This window comes from Hevea brasiliensis, chromosome 5 (genome assembly GCF_030052815.1).
Source record: "Hevea brasiliensis isolate MT/VB/25A 57/8 chromosome 5, ASM3005281v1, whole genome shotgun sequence".
NCBI classification, from domain to species: Eukaryota; Viridiplantae; Streptophyta; class Magnoliopsida; order Malpighiales; family Euphorbiaceae; genus Hevea; species Hevea brasiliensis.
The window spans coordinates 3,437,826-3,455,078 of NC_079497.1; the positions used below are offsets into that span (position 1 = coordinate 3,437,826).

General features: G+C 33.9%; 3 protein-coding genes across 4 annotated transcripts; 1 reads left to right on the forward strand and 2 right to left on the reverse strand.

Moving 5' to 3' along the window:
• Window positions 1-209: 209 nt before the first annotated feature.
• LOC110652474 (TATA-box-binding protein 2) lies at window positions 210-4,256 on the reverse strand. Its single transcript, XM_058146632.1, has 8 exons — window positions 3,707-4,256; window positions 2,184-2,271; window positions 2,018-2,089; window positions 1,399-1,449; window positions 1,260-1,304; window positions 1,003-1,095; window positions 796-897; window positions 210-699 (listed from the first exon to the last, which is right to left on the reverse strand). Exons 1-8 carry the CDS (start codon window positions 3,784-3,786, stop codon window positions 595-597), a joined length of 636 nt encoding a protein of 211 aa, XP_058002615.1. The 5' UTR covers window positions 3,787-4,256; the 3' UTR covers window positions 210-594.
• A 3,202-nt stretch (window positions 4,257-7,458) lies between these two features.
• On the reverse strand, window positions 7,459-9,832 carry LOC110652483 (early nodulin-93). 2 transcript variants are annotated; one of them, XM_021808102.2, is made up of 4 exons: window positions 9,468-9,832; window positions 9,258-9,319; window positions 8,302-8,406; window positions 7,459-7,842 (listed from the first exon to the last, which is right to left on the reverse strand). In XM_021808102.2, exons 1-3 carry the CDS (start codon window positions 9,598-9,600, stop codon window positions 8,320-8,322), a joined length of 282 nt encoding a protein of 93 aa, XP_021663794.1. In that variant the 5' UTR covers window positions 9,601-9,832; the 3' UTR covers window positions 7,459-7,842; window positions 8,302-8,319. The 2 variants fall into 2 exon arrangements, with proteins under 2 accessions (XP_021663794.1, XP_021663786.1); XM_021808094.2 differs by having other exon boundaries at window positions 8,331-8,406; window positions 9,468-9,827.
• Window positions 9,833-14,036: 4,204 nt separating this feature from the next.
• LOC110651959 (uncharacterized) lies at window positions 14,037-16,970 on the forward strand. The gene is made up of 5 exons (XM_058146633.1): window positions 14,037-14,068; window positions 14,534-14,556; window positions 14,883-14,941; window positions 15,685-15,730; window positions 16,573-16,970. Exons 1-5 carry the CDS (start codon window positions 14,066-14,068, stop codon window positions 16,802-16,804), a joined length of 363 nt encoding a protein of 120 aa, XP_058002616.1. The 5' UTR covers window positions 14,037-14,065; the 3' UTR covers window positions 16,805-16,970.
• The last annotated feature ends 283 nt before the right edge of the window (window positions 16,971-17,253 follow it).

Genomic DNA, 17,253 nt, shown 5'->3' on the forward strand with positions numbered 1-17,253 from the left:
TTATATATCCAGATAACTTTCTTTGAAGAAAATAAAAAAATCAAATGGGATTTTAACTCGATTTATCTTCAGGTGCGGCCGTGCAGGCAAGTTACTCTTTAACATGTACATCCTTGCTCCTTTTTTTGTTCTTTTTCCCACCCTCAAATACATGTAATACCGGAGCTTAAATAGACAAAGGGTCCACAAATAAAGGCACAAAATACATGTTTCCAGCCAAAATTGAAATTACGTCTGTGATATTAACTTTGTTAAAGATTAAAACAAAACATGTTCTTGAGCATCTTCATCTTCTCCTCCCCTAACAACTCCAGATCGAATTCACTAGTTACAAATTACAGAGTTTATTAACCCTGTCATTTGGGGAGGGAAATAGACCCCCAATTCATACCACAGGGTAAAAAGACCACAGGAACAGATCCACAGCCTATAAGCCATGGCTGCCAAAACCACTCCACATATGCACACTTTTCCCACCTCAACCATAGCCATCAACAGCAACACTCAATTCCCCAACGAAATGTGCATCTGCAATAGAACAGGGAAAAAGTAACAGTAAAAATTGGGCATATAAATTCTACCCAAAATACATAATCATGAAGCGGAGATGGTGAGGGGCAAATACCATTGTTGGACCTTCCTGAACTCAGTAAGGACAGGGTATATATTCTCAAAGGCTGTGTATGTCTCATCCCTTACCTAAATATGTCAAACAATGAAAAAAAATGTCATTTACCAAAACTGGAACCGTGAGCAGCATGCATGTTACAGATGGACAAGAGCTGCTGAATTCACCTTCGCTCCTGTAATCACAATTTTCCCTGAGACAAAAATAAGCAGCACAATCTTCGGCTGTTTCATGCGATAAATTAGGCCTGGAAAGAGCTCAGGTTCATACTGCACAAATAGTAATATTGGTAGTAAGTAATGGAAGACTTTCAACCAAGTAACCTCATAGTCTAGCTAGCATATTAAGCTTAACATGTAACAGTTGTTACTTACACTTGAGAAAGCACCATGAGAGTATGCCAGACCTTCAAGTCTGATAGGGAACTTCACGTCACAGGAGCCAACAATATTCTGAATCTTGAAATCCTGGCAATTGCAATGAGAATATGAGAACAAAAAGAATTTACAAAGGCAATAACAGGTCAAGACAGAACAGTATGAAAGTACGTGTTTGTTTATGCCCTCATGTCACTTGCATTTATGCATTTAGAAAGATAGAAGAGAAAAGGAAAAGCAAAGAACATTAATACCTTGAACTTGGCAGGAAACCCAAGCTTTTGGATAATTCGAGCATACTAAAAGAGAAAAAAATCTAATGTCAGAGACTCAGATTGAATAATTACAAAATTATGTCCACCCAAAAAACACAGTTCAAGGAGCAATATATACCTTCCTTGCTGCCAATTTTGACTGCTGTTCACTTTTTGCACCCGTACACACCTGAAACAAGAACAAACTATTTCATAAGAGACATGCGATCACAGCAATGTTACTCCATAAACTAATGACTGCCATGCATGGAAATGTGCGCTTACAACAATACTATTCTTAACAAAAGCAAATCCAAAGACATGATTTCAAACTCCACATAGCTTAATGGATCACATAATAAATTTAACTGACCTAAAAAACAAAGAAGCTTAATCCTAATCTAGTTGTTTAAAAGCTACAAAGGTCCATCCAATTGCTACCAAATCTTTCTTGGCCCCAAAGTCAGATAAGCCAACCTCATCTCTATCCTTTCTTTTTTTTTTTTTTTGGAAAGAAGGGGTTGGGGGCATTGGTTAAGCTTTCCAACTCAAATTTGTCTTTACTCTTGAAACTTGAGTAGTCAAAGTAAAAAAATTAATGGTTGAAAATGTCCTCATGCCTTCTGAAAATTCAGCAAATAATATACAGCAAAAAATATTATCAATAATAAAAGAATCAATTCACTCCACAGACAGAACTTTGAAAGCAACATGAAATAATCAACATAATCATTTTTGGTGGGCGAGCTAGAACTTACCATCTTCCCAGAGGCAAAAATCAATGCAGTAGTTTTTGGTTCCCTAATTCTCATAATGACAGCAGCAAAACGCTGCATGGACATTAGGAAAGCTTAATAATCAATTCCCAACAAGGCACAAAATAACATACTTGTACTGGGCAGTTATAATAAAACTGCCACATACCTTTGGGTTATATTCTGCATTACGTGCTTGCAATGCAATTTGCTTAAGATCCAGCTTACAATCTAAGTTCACTGTTGATACAATGTTCCTAGAGGCACAATGCACAAAATAGAAAAGGGTGGTTAGATTTCACAATTTAGCAAAGAAGCTTCAATATTGAAATACCTTATATTTTAACAACAGAAAAGCAGGATATAAAATAATTACAATAACAACAACGCTGATGAAGATAACAAATGACAAAAAGAATAAAAAGTCGTGGTAAAAATTAGCAATTGAACACCAAATTTAAATACAGTCAAGACATATAACCATTCTAAACATTTATCTACTCCAAGAGTAACCATGCCGAAGCCAACGACACATACTGCAAACCAACTTACACATCCTCTTTTTTGATGACTAAGAAAAGATCATGAGAATGATAATCATCTTATTTGTCAGCATAAAACCATGCACATTCAACAAGGCATCAAACCCATAGCATCCATTTTATCAATCATGACTCGATAATTTTTAGCAAAGAAGAAATCAAGATCAGTCTTCCACTGAAATTTGCCTCTAAAGGATACCCAAAGGCCAAAAAGCATTTTAGTCCACAAGAAGTTTTCTAACATAAGAAATCTAATGAAGCAGACATCATAACTAAAGTTCTTCTTGTTAACGGCAAACAATTAAGTGCCTGGAACTCTGGCCCAGCAAACCATAAAGCACGTCTACTTTGATATGCATAACTCAAGTCATATTGCCTTGATTTTTTTATTGCAGTTGGTAAGACAACAATTTCTTAAAAAAAAATATTTGGACATTGAGAAATGAACGTCTACTTAAACTTGTTTATTAAAAAGTTTTAAAAAATATGGCATGTAACCACAATTTGTATATCGTTGTTTCCTAAGAAGAATTATTATGCGGAAAGTTTACTCGCACTTCATTGAACAAAAATACAAGACATTGTGCCAATTGAAACCTGTTTGATTCCTAAGACATCCTATTAATTTCAACACAATTACTTGCCTTCAGCATACAAAACAAATTTAAACAAAATTTGACATTTTACAACCTTCGGGAACAAGTTCAATGCATTACAAATTCCCGCCACACCCCCCCCCCCCCCCCCTCTTCTTTTTCACGATACTACCACCATCCTCACCGACTCTTGCCTCAAAAAAAAAAAAAAAGAAAAAAAAAAACAAAAATCAAGAGACCCAACAGACTTTGTAGAATTTAACCTTGAAACCGTTCATCTGACATGACAAAACAGGCAACAGGCTGAAAAAAAAGCTTTTATCAGAAACATGAATCAACAAAGACGCAATTCATTTTTTTCCCACTTAATCTACATCACCACAACCCCAGAAGCCCCCTTTTAAACAAAATAAAAAAGACCCACCCCCAATTAATCGAAACCCGAGGCCCCCAAAATCCCTCATCACCAGATCTCACTAGATCAATTCAAATAGGTACACAAACATACATGAAAACAAAGAAGGATTATGGGGAATGAAAGACGAGGGACTTACTGAAGAGTAGGAACAATGCCAGAAGGGTGCTTGGAAAGATCCACAGGCTGGCTACCTTCCAAGCCTCCTTGCTCTGCCATTTTCTCCTCTTTTGTTCCTTAACAGCCCAAAAACCCCTAAAAATCCCCCTCCCCAACCCTTTTTTCAATAATTCTCACAGCTAAATACCTCGATCTCACCTAATTCAACCGAACTATTATCTTTTAAAATAACAACGATTTGGGTTTTCTTTAAACTACAAAGATGAATCAAAACTCAGATCTATGCAAAAAAAAAAATTCAGTCTTTGACCACTGATACAATTTAGGTTGATTTAGCCCGATCGAAGTAGAAAATTATTGCAAATTGACAAGCAGGGGAGAAATTAGAGGGAAGATTTCGAAAACAGATTTCTTTTATAGGTTTTGATTTGAGCGAAAGATATATGGGGGTATGAGAGGAGAGGGAGAGATTTGAAGGCCTCGTTTGCGCTAATTGGTTTGGTTCCTTCGGTCTCTGATTATAAGAGAGAGAGGGAGAGGAGCGGTTGGTGAAACGCGAGGTACCTTTTGTACCCTAGCTATGCCTATATATAGAGGCGACTGGGTAAGGGCGTCCACATCCGGTTCTGATTGAGATTTCACCGGGTGTTGCCGGTTTCGAGGGTAAAGCTGGAAGTTTACGGATTTTTTTGAATTTACAGTTTTGTCCTGCTGCGGGGTCGGTGCAAAATGGCAGTCATATCCTTTGATTGTCTTGTGTTTTTGACACGTGGATTATGACGTTATGGGTGACTTAGCCTATTTGTGGGTCCTAGATGTGATTACATCAGCAGCTGACAATATTTAGAAGCTCCTATCAAAATTTCAGACATATAAAACCTATAATAATTTAAGTATTAAATTTTTTAATAAAAAAGTATTAAATTTTATTTTTTAAATTGTTAATAATATAATTATTTCTGTAAGTGGTATTAATTAATATTGAGCACACAATCTTAAAAATTAATGACATTATTTTATATTTGTATCATATTAAATTTATAGTGTCATTCATGGTTACAAAATTACATATGAAGTAAATTTATTTTTTTATTAAAAATAATATGATTTAATATAAATTTACTATTCTTCTTTTGAATTAAAAATATTTTTTTAAAATAATTAATTATAAGAAATTTATTAATTTAATGAAAAAATTAATTGTTATGAAGAGTATATGCAATGTAATTAATTATTTTAACTAAACACAATTATTTAAAATTTTACAAAAAAGTTAATTTAAAATAATTTTGCAATACATTTTATATTATTTAAAAAAATACATGTAATATTGGTCTTATTTTAATTATTTAGTATTTTTTATAATTAATTTTTTTTAATAACATGTGTTGCACATTGTTTATATTCATGATTTAACTCTTTTATATATAATTTTATATTATTTTTACATAACAAAATAGAGGTCTGATTTCGGATTCACCAATAAATTTTAGTAAAATAATTATAAAATTAATTTAATTAATTAAAATTTAAAATAAATTAATTTTAGTAATTAATTAAATTCAATCCTTTATTATTATAATACTAAATTATCATAGATATTTTTTACAATTCTATTATTTTTTTTCCAATTACAATTTTATTATTTCTCTCTCATTATTTTTATTAATTGTATATATTATAGATTATAAATAAATAAGGATTATAAATAAATAAGGATTACTTGCCAAAATTATATATATATATATATATATATATATATATATATATATATATATATATATATTAATATATATATATATAAAAGAAATTTAATAAATATTAATATTATTTTAAAATAATAATATTAATAAATATTAAAAGAAATTTATAGTTGTTTAATTGAGTTAATTATTAGCATACTTTTAACTGAACCATTAATTCTTGATAATTAGTTTAATAATTTTATCAATCGATTTTTAGTTTTTTACTAACTAAATTTAGTAATAAAATATTCAATTTGAAATATCAATTAATTAAATCTAAACGAATTGGTAGCTTAATTATTTTTATTTTTTTCATATTATAAGTAATATAAAACAATCCTGCCTATTTTAAAATTAAATATAATTTTTAATAGTCAGTTAAATTTAATTTTTTATTATTATAATTAATTTTAAATTATATATCTAATTAATTTTGATCTTTCATTCTCATAACACTAAAAATGCTATGGGTATGTGTATATTAGTTATGATTAAAATTAAATTTATAAGTCCTAAAATTTTTAAATTTATATAAATTCTAAAATTAAATAAAATGATAAAAAATATAATTATAAATATAATAAATAATGAAGGATATTTTGGATAAAATCAGTATTCCTCTTCATAAGCACACACATATTCCTATAATTTTTAACCTAAGATAGGCGATTTCATTAAAAGAAAGCTTTGAAATCCAAGATATACAGCATAATACAATTGAGTTAATAAATGAAGGCCCTATTAAAATCAAACCACCCGGTCCAATAAAGATTAAACCCAAACTAAATACAAGGGAACCCTAAGACTCGGGGACCTGACTCTTGCAAAACAGCCCGCATGGCGAGCATCAAGCATTGGCAAACCAGTGGCTGCCTAAGGTGAAGAGCAACACAGGTCGCAAACCAGCACAAACTAGGAGGCTTTTTTCAAACAAGAAAAAACAACTATTGAAGCACAAAACTAAGAATTCCTCTATCACAAAACAGATCACCTCAAGTCAAGATAGGGCCAAAACCAGCAGATCAGTCGGGCGTTTGGTAGAGCTCCGTAGGTCCTCTCAACTTTTAAGGGACTTGATGTATCAAATGTATATCGGTAGCGTCTCCTGAAGATATCAAACCCAAACCCGAAGACTAGATTGTAAGAACCCAGACAATTAGAACACCCACCACAACATTTTCACCCTTTGGCCAAAGAAAGGATGTAAGGTAGGAGCAGAACCAAGTACATGCATCCCTCTCAGTGAATATCCGCCTACAAAATAAGCAATTAAAAGTAATTACAGCCCCGCGCAGAGATGGAGAGGGAGAGACTCACTCTTCAGAATGGGAAAAGGAAGCCTTCCCCTAGCCCAAATCCGGCAGGAGAAGGCCTAAAATTTAGGGAAAAACCAACCAAAAGGGGAAAGCAAAGAACAATCTTTTTGGTAATTGTGAAATTGGATAACATATTAATTCGTAATGTCATTTTTGAAAATAATTGTGGCTTAAATTATAGTGGTTCACTTCAATAATAGGAATTAGCTGATATTCTTGTGATAATTGACTTGTTCATTTTACTCATTATCTTGTTCGGAATTATTTCATTTGAATAGCCCTCGAATCCTCTGCTGCAACTAGATAAGATTGGAGTAATTTTCCCCCTAGATATTCCTAATTGATTTTTTTTTAATTATTTTATCTTAAAATTTATCTGTTCTGAAAGGCTAGGATATCTTAAGAATGGTGCTTTCCTACAAAAACCCAGCATATAGATGAGTACTGTGCAATGGAGTATTATCAGAACAAATAACTTTTAAGATATAAGCATCCTTATGAAAACAATTGCTAGGGAAATTGTAGTAATTCTTTGTTGGTTTGACGTGCCAACATTGAAACGGCATTAACAGATATTCAAACAACTCTAACAGTAGCAGACTAACACATGCATTGAAAGCGATTCAAACAACTCTAACAGTAGCAGACTAACACATGCATTGAATAAGAATGGCAATTTGAGGAGTGGCTCCTCAGCACTCGCACAATCATTAAGTGAAGTAAAATTAATCTATTCTCCCTGATTTTGTCTGTCTCCAGGACCAATTCTATTAAAAGACTTCAATGGAAAATCTTATTTCTCACACAAATGCATAAAAATAGTAAACTGCTGAGCGCAATAAGTAAGCATTACAGCCGGCTCAGTAACAGACATCTTGGTGAGAGAGCAAAAGAAGTTTTATCTCACCACAGTTACAATGGGTTCCTTGTAAAAATACAACACCTCTAATTCAACAACAAATTCCCGGAATTGAACAACACATCATTGGGGGAATAAAATTTAGCATCTCAAGTTCATTTGTCATATCGAGCATTTCTTCTTGCGCACTCCAAGATAGTTTTGTCAGCAGTGATGAAATAAGCAGCAATTGATGCTGTAAGAAAAAAAAAAGAAGGAAATGTATCAAATTTCCCAAGAACTGATAGTTGGTAGTTGGTACCTTTACCTATTTCATGAAGTTCATGTTCAGCTTAAGTTTTTGTATAGTTTAAACTCATGAGTATTTGAACCCATTCCACTTGAAGGATCAAACTTAAGGATAAAATCCTACCATCTAAAAATTTTCATATCCTACCATCTAAAAATTTTCATATCCTATCATTTGATTCATGTGGCTTTTACATATGCTAAATAATTTGCCATGTCTAAAAAGAAAAACAATCCTTTAAAATGGAGGACAGTAGTGTACAACATGACCTATAAACATTTATGAGGATTTAACCTAAAATCGTTTAGGTTTAGAGTGGAGAAAATTTTTAGGATAAAAGCTTAGTTGAGTTGAGTTGAGTTGTCTAAAAAAAAGAACAATAATTCAAAGATATGAAACTTTTACTTCTAAACACAATTAAACTCAAATCATACCACCAGAGATAATGAGTGATTGAGCAACGTAATTGAGATTCGCCTTTGCCCAAGGAATCACGCGAACAGCAGTCAACTGAAAATACAGAAAAGGAAGAAGCCAAATAAAAAACCAAATTAAAAGGAATAAGCCAGCCTTTGAAATTTTCAGTAAGTTAAAGTAAAATAATGAAAAGTAAGGCAAGGTTTTTTAATGTTACATTGTGTGGGATGAAGATAAGATAAATGGTAGTTTATTAACTTTATGCTGTATGGATCAAAGGTATAGGAAGACAAGGATTGGTAATAACTAATATATTTATAAAAAAAACTTCCCAACACCGATTGAGAAACTGATGGTTTTGAAGGTTTTAAAAACCACAAAAAACCCTCAAAATCCTTACCTTCCCCATAAAAACTCCCTCCCAAACCATATATCTTACTTAGATTAAAAACCCTTAACCTACCTCTAAAAACTTGCTCCAAACAAAGTGTCAAGGAGCACAAAGAATACAGTATCTCTTTGAAACTAAAGATTCATACTTTTTTCTTTCCCTTTAATATAACAACACATAACCAACTATTTATTGCTCAAATATACGACTTTTAAACACTGTCTAGGATGACCAGATTACAGAGATAATGATGATGGGAGACTCAAGGTAAATAAGATAATAGAAGCAGGATCACCAATTAAACTGAATAGTTCTATTTACCAATTTGGACAAGTTATCATTACTTCTAGTTAGAAAAGGAATAAACTGACAAGATAATGGGACTTATTAAAACCAAAGAATCCTAAACTTGTTATCAACTTATAAGACGCAAAAGGTGCATCTACTCCTAGAAAAATTCTCTCTTTAACTGTTATTTGATCTCCTTCTAAGTTATAGTCAAACCCAGGCGACAAAATATGAAAAAGCAAATAGTTTGAAAAATAAAACATACAGTAGGGACAGCAGTGACAACACAAGTGATAGCAGCTGCCTTAGCTCCGGCACGAGCACCTTCTGCAAAATTACATTAGAACAAGAAGAAGCAGAATTTGGTTAATTGTGTCAATTAGATGCTAATTTAGCCAAAAAGGGGAAATGGGTATTTTTTTAGGACACCAGATCCATCAATTATAAGAACACAAAATCTAAATGGAAATGGAACCTTCAGTGCAACGTTTAGATTCCAAAATCCTCTTTTCCTCAGCTGGAGAAGGAATCACAAAGGAAGCGTTATACTTCTTGTTGTTTCTGATTGTCTGTGCCAAGTAATCTCTCATTTCTGATGGGATCCCCATTATTTTCTTCCTTACAGTTTCAACTTCTTCAAAATCAAAACGAAGTCAATCTTCCTCTACAAAATCAAAACAAGAAAAACGAATCCAATGGCAGCGATCCAATAGCGAGAAAGAAAGAGAGAGAGAGTTGGGTCGTGATTGTACGTCTGCTAGGCTAATTGGATCGGCATGGTCCTGCTAAATAGGATAAGAAAAGCCGAGCCGCCGCGTTTTTTTTAATTTGCTTTTATTGCTCAGCAACCCTTAGGGTTCTAAAACCGCCGTCGACGCACATTGTTTTTGACTTGGGTTTTGGATTTCGGTTTGTTTTGGGTTTACTTACAAATTAGAATCAAACCAAAATTTTTATTAATCCAATTGGATACAATTTCAATTTAATTTTAAGTTAAAAAAAAATTATGCAATTTTCTTCATATAAAGTCTTGCTTGAATTATTATTTAACTTTTAAAATTTTTATTAATGCATAATATTGTAACACCCCAAAATTTTAAATTCTATGAGCATTTTTGGTATTTTAATTTTATTTAAATTTTAGGAATTTTTTTGAGATTTTTCGGATTTTAAAAATCGAGTTCGATTTTTCAAAAATATAAACTTTGATGATTTTTAAAAATTTATTTAAATACCACGTGGCAAAACTAAAAATATATTTGGAGTCTACGTATTTTTTTGAGTTTTCTAAAATTTTTTCAGAATTTTTGGACCTCGTTTTCGGTCCCGAGGCAAAGTAAAAATTCAAAATTTTATATTCTGAATCGAATCGGCCGAATCGAACCGAACCGGATCGGACCGATCGAATCGGACCGGTCTTCTTCTCTTTTTCTTCTCCCTCCCGCGCGCGTCGACCTTCTCCTCTTTTCTCTCTCTTTTCTCTCTCCTCCCTCCCCTGTTGCCGGCCAGCCACCTCCCCCTGCCACCCCAGCCGACCGGCGCCGTCACCCTGCCACCCCAGCCAGCCGGCCGCCGCCCAGAACGGCCGGAAACCGCGCGCGAATTCCCTCCCTTGCGCGCGCGGCGTTTCAGCTTCTCCGGCCAAAATCCGGTCGATCCGGCCACCAATTGGACCGGGTCTTGTGTCTAAAATCATCTACTCGGCGAGAGCTTTCCATAGACACCAAGAACGCCGAAATCCATCGAGCGGTTTGTCCAATTTTTGCTCGGGAAGTTTTTAGCCCATTTCGATTTTTGGGCTAGATTTCTCGAAAACCGTGAATCCCACAAGAAAACCGAGGGTACCAGCACGCTCCACTCGTCGAGAGCTTCGTGGTGACATAAATTTCGAATTTTTCCGACACTGTTTTTCAGTGGGTCCCACGGAACTTCGCAGTGTTTTTCCGAGCATTTAATGAGCTTAGAAAATTCTAAAAAATTTATGTACTAACCCCCGTGTTATGGGCTTCGTGTAGGTATCCTCGATTCGAGGAAATTCGGCTGATGCCAATCTGCGAAATTCCGAACGGACATTCTGGAAAAGTCTCCGAATTGCACCGAGGTTTTGGCTACCCCCCCATTGTCAGACGACCCGAGCGCGTCCCCGAAGTCGGAATCGGCAAAGGTAAACCCGAACCTTGTTTTTACGTAATTTTCTAGTGCTTAAATAGGATTAAAAATCCATAAAATATTCGTGGTAGCTTAGAAAATTATGATTCTTTTTGCAATCGCTTAGTAATATTGCTAAGGACTGCGGGGCAAAGTTTTAGAATTTTTAGAGCTGATTTGGGCAGTTTTTGCAAAAATGGTCAATTATAAGGACTAAATTGAAATTTTACATATTGTGATGAATGATTGATTTGATGGGCCCAGGAGGGGCTGTGTGATGTGATTGAGTTGTGGACATATGGATTGTGAATATAGAAGTGTGTTTTGAGCCCTTTTGCAGGTTGGGTAGGTCCTATGTATAGTAGAGACTCTGCCGGATTTTCGGCACGACTTAGGACGTATTAGTCTTTTTCTTTGTTTGTATTGAGTCAGATTTATTAAATGATTGTAATAAAATTGTCAGGTGAGCCGGGACAGCTTTCTTCCTCCGCCCAACCGCCACAGTGACCGTTATCCAGTCTGTGAGTAAAATATTAATTTTAATTGTAATTTCGATATTATTATATGTTCAGCATGCCCATGCATCACTTATATGCATATATTTATGTAGTTAAACTCTAGGCACGATTTATGATGCATTGATAACTGATAGAGTGCCATGATGTTGTTGTGGTAATTTGGAGCAGTGTGCGTGCGTTGGCGTGCGTGTGATGTGGTGTGGATTATGGATAGGACGGGTAGTCACGGCTTGAGTTCTTCGCTGGGACCCGATCCTTCGAGGGGTAGTCATGGCTTGAGTTCTTCGCTGGGACCCTCGATTTGGTTTATTAAGCGAAAGTCCGGCTTGAGTTCTTCGCTGGCACCAGGTTGGATTTAAGAGAGCTGTATAGGGAATCAGCTCCCATATGTTATGATTGATGCTACAGGGTGCGTGAGTGCTCCAAATTACCTTTTTGATGTTATGATGTGAAAATGATGTTGATGTTGCATTTCACTCTACAGGGTGCATTAGTTTTAGATAGTTATAGAGATTATGGTTAAAAATTGATATTTTACTCTCTGAGTCGAACACTCACTCCTGTTCAATATTTTTTTTCAGGCTACAGGAGGATTTTATTGTAGTTAACCTGCTTTTCTCCTTCGCAGGTTGTTTTATCAATATTTGTGTAATTTTATTTACTCCTAGAATTTTCGCATGTGTTAGAAGTATTTATTTGATTATGGTCTGTAATATTATTATCATGTTGGACCTGTAAACGTATAATGATATGCATGTTTGATGGATTGGATGAGGGAGCTGAGCTCCCATTTATTTTTATGAGGATATGAGTATGTGGAGGGTGAGCTGAGCTCCCCAATTGAGTATTTATTATGTTTACAGGTCGGGTGAGTCGAAAACTCCCCGTTGGAAAGTCCATTTTATGGCCGGACTCTGTCCGTTTGTTTTCTTGATATTGGGCCCAAATGGGCCTTAGAGTTGGGTTAATGAATAATTAGGCTTACTACGGGCCTCGGGGGCTTTAGGCTGGCCCAGGTCCTAGTGCCGGTCCGGCCCATAGGTTGGGTCGTGACAAATATATTTTACAATGTGTCTCTTAATTATTTTTAAATTATATAATTTTTAATTATAAAATTTATATTAAATTTAGAATTAATTATATTATATAATATTAAATATTAAATATTAAATATTAATTGTTATTATATATAATATAGTAATACATGTATATACCAAAATATACTTTTTAGATATTTTTAAATTACGTAATTATAAGATAGATAAATAATTATGAATTTAAGAATATACATAACATAATATTATTTTATAATTAAGAATTATAATGTATTTTAATGTATTTAAAATTAAAATTATTAAAAATATAAATAAATAATAATATTAGATTTGTATATACAACCCTTCTCTCTCTTTATATATATATATATATATATTACAATCTTTATTGTTTATATATAATAATTATGTTGAAAATATATAATATACTTAAAAATTTAAAAAACTTATGTATAAAATTGATTTTTAGTTTGATTTCAACATATTATCATTTGATTTTTAATGGAGTAATACTATGTGACCCGGCTATACCTTAAAAATCTAAATTAATTTTAAAAATTTAAATTTTAAACTTTAAAATTTTAAACCTTAATATTTTAAACCAAAAAATTTTAAATCCTAATCTTAAATTTCTAAACTTAAATTTTAAAAATCTGAACTCTAAGTTCTAAAAATCTAAATCTTAAATTCTAAAATATATTTACTCCGATTTAATTCGATTTCATTCTTATTAGTTAAGTATCCAACCGTGCACAACCCTCCTATTTTGAATGGAATGAAGAAAGATGAATAATGAAGGAGTAAGAAATGATAAAGAAGAAGAATGAAAAGGAGAATTATAATAAAAAAAATACTTCTTATTTAAAAATAAATAAATTAATAAGAAGATAAAAAAATAATATATTATTTATATTTAAAAATAAATAAAAATAATAAATTTAAAAATATATAAATAAAAATATTTATAATTATTGTCTATTTCTTCTTACCTCTTCTTACAATTTAAATTAAGATAAAAAAAAAGTTATAATTTAATAAATAAAGGAGAATAAGGCTCATCATTATTTACCCTTGCCTAACTCACCACAGGGTGTCGCAGCGGACAGTTGTTTTGTGAAGCTGCTCAGGCAGGGATGGCATTCGAAATCGAACATTCCAAGCAGATTGCGATGTCATCACTGTGCAGGCCCTCTCTCCAAGGAGATGGTACTCCTTCCATCCACCAACTATACCCTCCTTTGGATGTTAATTTAGCTATTGATCACTCAATCAACTCATTCGTGCTGTGAAATTTGAGATTTTTGTGATTTTGTTTGCAGACTATTCCACCTCTAATCAAAGATAGCTTTTCTATGGTATTCCTCTTTAGTCTTTGCGTATTATTTTGGTCGTGTAAATTCTCAATCGGGAATTTGTATCAAGAATGTTGAGAGCTAGTTATGGGCTTTATGTGTGTGCGCGTGCGCGCGTGTTGAGAGATGGGGAAGGAGGTGTGAATTTTCGATTGTGAATTCGTATTTTGAATCCTTGATTGACTTGCAATAGTTTATGCTTGTGGGTTTTGGAGATATGGCTAACTTATGTTGATGGGTTGGTCATATTGACATGCTAATCGTTTCATAAAATATTCTAATTTTTATTATGCCTTATTTGAACTATGAATATTTGTGAAGTTTTGATTTTTGAGCTTTTGGTGAGATGTATTTGCGTAATGAAGTTTTTGTTTATTTATTTATTTTTTGATGATCTTGGTGTTGGGGCTTATTTTCTCTGTTTTTTATTGTGGTTTAAATTGGTTCTGCTGTTGGTGGTACCACAAGCGCATTCTATGGATTCAACCATGGTATTCCTTTTTTTTTTTTTTTTCCTTTTTCTTTCTTTCTTGTCTGGTGCTGATTTATTTAAGTAGATTTTATTGGATTTGGACTATCTTCCTTCACATAAACATGAATGTCATAAACCTCAAGAGAACTTTTGAGTCCTTTTGGTATATCCTTCCTTTCTTTCATCTGCAATTGTTAAAGTGAGGCTTGTAGCATTTGTGACATTATATATTATTGCTGCATTTTTCAGTCAAGTTTAAGGCTATTCTTCTGATTCTTGAATTTTGGTAGTGAATGTGTCATGGGAGCTTTTTTCCTTAGCTGATGTATTTGCTGGTTGATGCAGTGATGCCAATTGTTCGAAAGTGGGTAAAAGGACCTATGTGGATGCATTTCCTTATCGGTGTAAGTTTCCAAATATATTTATAGGTTTTCAAGTTCTTATCCTCCATCTTGTTCCTTATTATGATTGTTTGTTACTTCTATGCTTTATGTTGAAAAAAAATAAGCTTTTCACCAAAGTCGTGGATAAGCATGCAACCTTTCAGCAAAAAAAAGTTGTTGTGGTGACTGTCTTGCAGTTGGTATTTATGATCCATTCATGAGCAGCTTTATATGTTGTAAAAGCTAGGTGTATAGTTTGGGCTACAAATTGGGATGAATACGTGTTTCTCTTGGACCTCATATTATTTGTAGTAACTGACCTTGAATTTTTGTGTTTCTTGCAATGGTGCTGACTTACTGAAGCCTTGGCATTATCTCCATTGTCCAGACCCTTTCTTCTAGGTTAAGCTATGAACCTGGCATTGGTTGCTAGCCATCATGAACAATAAACTATTGTGTCCTTGGTTGTGTTAGTGCTTTAATTTTAATTATTTCTGTTAAAAGTAAAATATTTGGCTGTACAATGGGAGGTGGCCATCTCCTATTGCATAAATAACTATTCTTCTCTATAGTGGTTTGAAGTTTGAACTTTAGATCTCCTCTGAGTGATCTTGTATGCTTACTCATCCAGTTATCTCCATCCATTCGTTCTGACTTTCATGGGGCTTTATATGCTAATCGACCACATAAGGGTAAGGATAATTTGTCCTATATCTTTCTTTTGGTGAAATTCTTTATCACTAAAGTTCTTTGTGCATATGCAGGCACCACCTGTAATAGTGTTCTCTTCAGCCTGTGCTGGTTTAGCAGGTCAGTACTCAGTAATATTGTCTATAAAATTTTCTATTGCTCAATAGGTGGGCAAGTGAGGTGAGTGAGGGAACAAGGGTGATTATGTGAGTGTGGACGATTACTAATGAGTCTAGTTAGCTACTCACTAGAGAGCTATAGCAATATGTGCTACTTGCTATTTGTCGGGGTGACCCATTTGTTGGGGTTTGATTCAGCCTAAATGGAACCCACTTGTCTGGAGCTTTGCATATTGGTTGCAGGCTGAACTTTCCTTGGTAATCTCTTCTATCTTTAGAATAGCAGCCAAACATGAACCTGCCTTTCCCATTATCATGTGCTACATAAAATCTATCTTTTGCTTCTTTTTCATATACTTTGATAAAGCGGATACAAGTGCTAATGTGTTGCATGGAAGAAAGGATTTTTTTTTTTTTTTTTTTTAGGTGGGTTTGGTGGGGGAGGGGGAGGAGGGGAGACGAGGGGAGATAATGAAGGCCCTAGGATCCCATTATCTTGTGTGATCCCTGTGGAATTCATACTATAGGTAGTCTTAAAAGTTGCTGTCTTGATAAAAAAAAAAAGAAGCAAGGATGACTATTCGATTTATCAGCCTGCATTGGTGCATTGGTTGAATAAACACATGCAAACCTATATGGTTTTACCGCATGGTCCATGCTGTGGGTAGGAATTTTGTAAGTAGGTTGGTTGTTCTGCTTTCAATTCAGTATATCATTCAGTCTTTGATCAAAACCTAGGTCATTATATGGACCTTGTGAAAACCTTTATTTTGTTTGGATGGAATCATGTTCGCTTGAACTAGTTTGAAACTACTAACAGTAGCATCTCTTGGAAATCTACAGGTGGTGCTGTTCCAGCGCTAGCCCAACTTGCTTCATCTTCTTACCATGCAGCAGTGTCATCTCCATCTCTACCTCCTCATTCACAGGATCAAAAGATGCATGGCTCCAGAAATTCCTCTACTTTGTGAGAGACACACAACACGTATACATGCAGAGGTGTGGATACAGAGATCTACTTATGGATATGCTTGCTACTGTGCTCACCGTGCACAAGAGGCTTTATAAGCTTTGATGACATGCTATAGGCTATAGGCAAATTAGTATCAGTTCATTATGTAATTCTTTGCTGTTGATATCTACTTATTTATATTATCTGCAGTTTGTAATGTGATGAAATTTGCATTTCCAAGTTTTGATCCATGTAAATTGCAATCGGCTTGCACTGCTTTAACTCTCTACACGGATCTTCTTTTCTTCTTCTGTTGATTTGCTGGGAAGTCTCACAGGTAGTTGTGGCCTTTGGGATTATTTGAAAATATAACATGCTAGTTAAGGAATGCTCGGTGTATTCCATCTTTGATTGCAAAAGTTATCTATGCCAACATGGATTTGAATACCCAGTTGATAATTGACTTTTAAAAATTGGTTTTTAACGAGAATATATATTATGATTTATCCTCCACTTAAAAAGTAGATTTTCGTATAAAACCAGTTCCACAAAAGAGTATATAATCTCAAAAG

Excerpts from the sequence above, each read along its gene's own strand:
- LOC110652483 (XM_021808094.2), bottom strand. The coding sequence starts at position 9,600 with ATGGGGATCCCATCAGAAATGAGAGATTACTTGGCACAGACAATCAGA. Across the intron at positions 9,320-9,467 it reads ATCTAAACGTTGCACTGAAG|AAGGTGCTCGTGCCGGAGCT; the intron begins GTTCCATTTCCA and ends GTAATTTTGCAG. Across the intron at positions 7,843-8,330 it reads ATCACTCATTATCTCTGGTG|CATCAATTGCTGCTTATTTC; the intron begins GTATGATTTGAG and ends TTTTTCTTACAG.
- LOC110651959 (XM_058146633.1), top strand. Across the intron at positions 14,942-15,684 it reads GGATGCATTTCCTTATCGGT|GCACCACCTGTAATAGTGTT; the intron begins GTAAGTTTCCAA and ends GTGCATATGCAG. Across the intron at positions 15,731-16,572 it reads AGCCTGTGCTGGTTTAGCAG|GTGGTGCTGTTCCAGCGCTA; the intron begins GTCAGTACTCAG and ends GGAAATCTACAG.
- LOC110652474 (XM_058146632.1), bottom strand. The coding sequence starts at position 3,786 with ATGGCAGAGCAAGGAGGCTTGGAAGGTAGCCAGCCTGTGGATCTTTCC. Across the intron at positions 1,450-2,017 it reads TTTTTGCCTCTGGGAAGATG|GTGTGTACGGGTGCAAAAAG; the intron begins GTAAGTTCTAGC and ends TTCTTGTTTCAG. Across the intron at positions 1,096-1,259 it reads GGTTTCCTGCCAAGTTCAAG|GATTTCAAGATTCAGAATAT; the intron begins GTATTAATGTTC and ends TGCAATTGCCAG.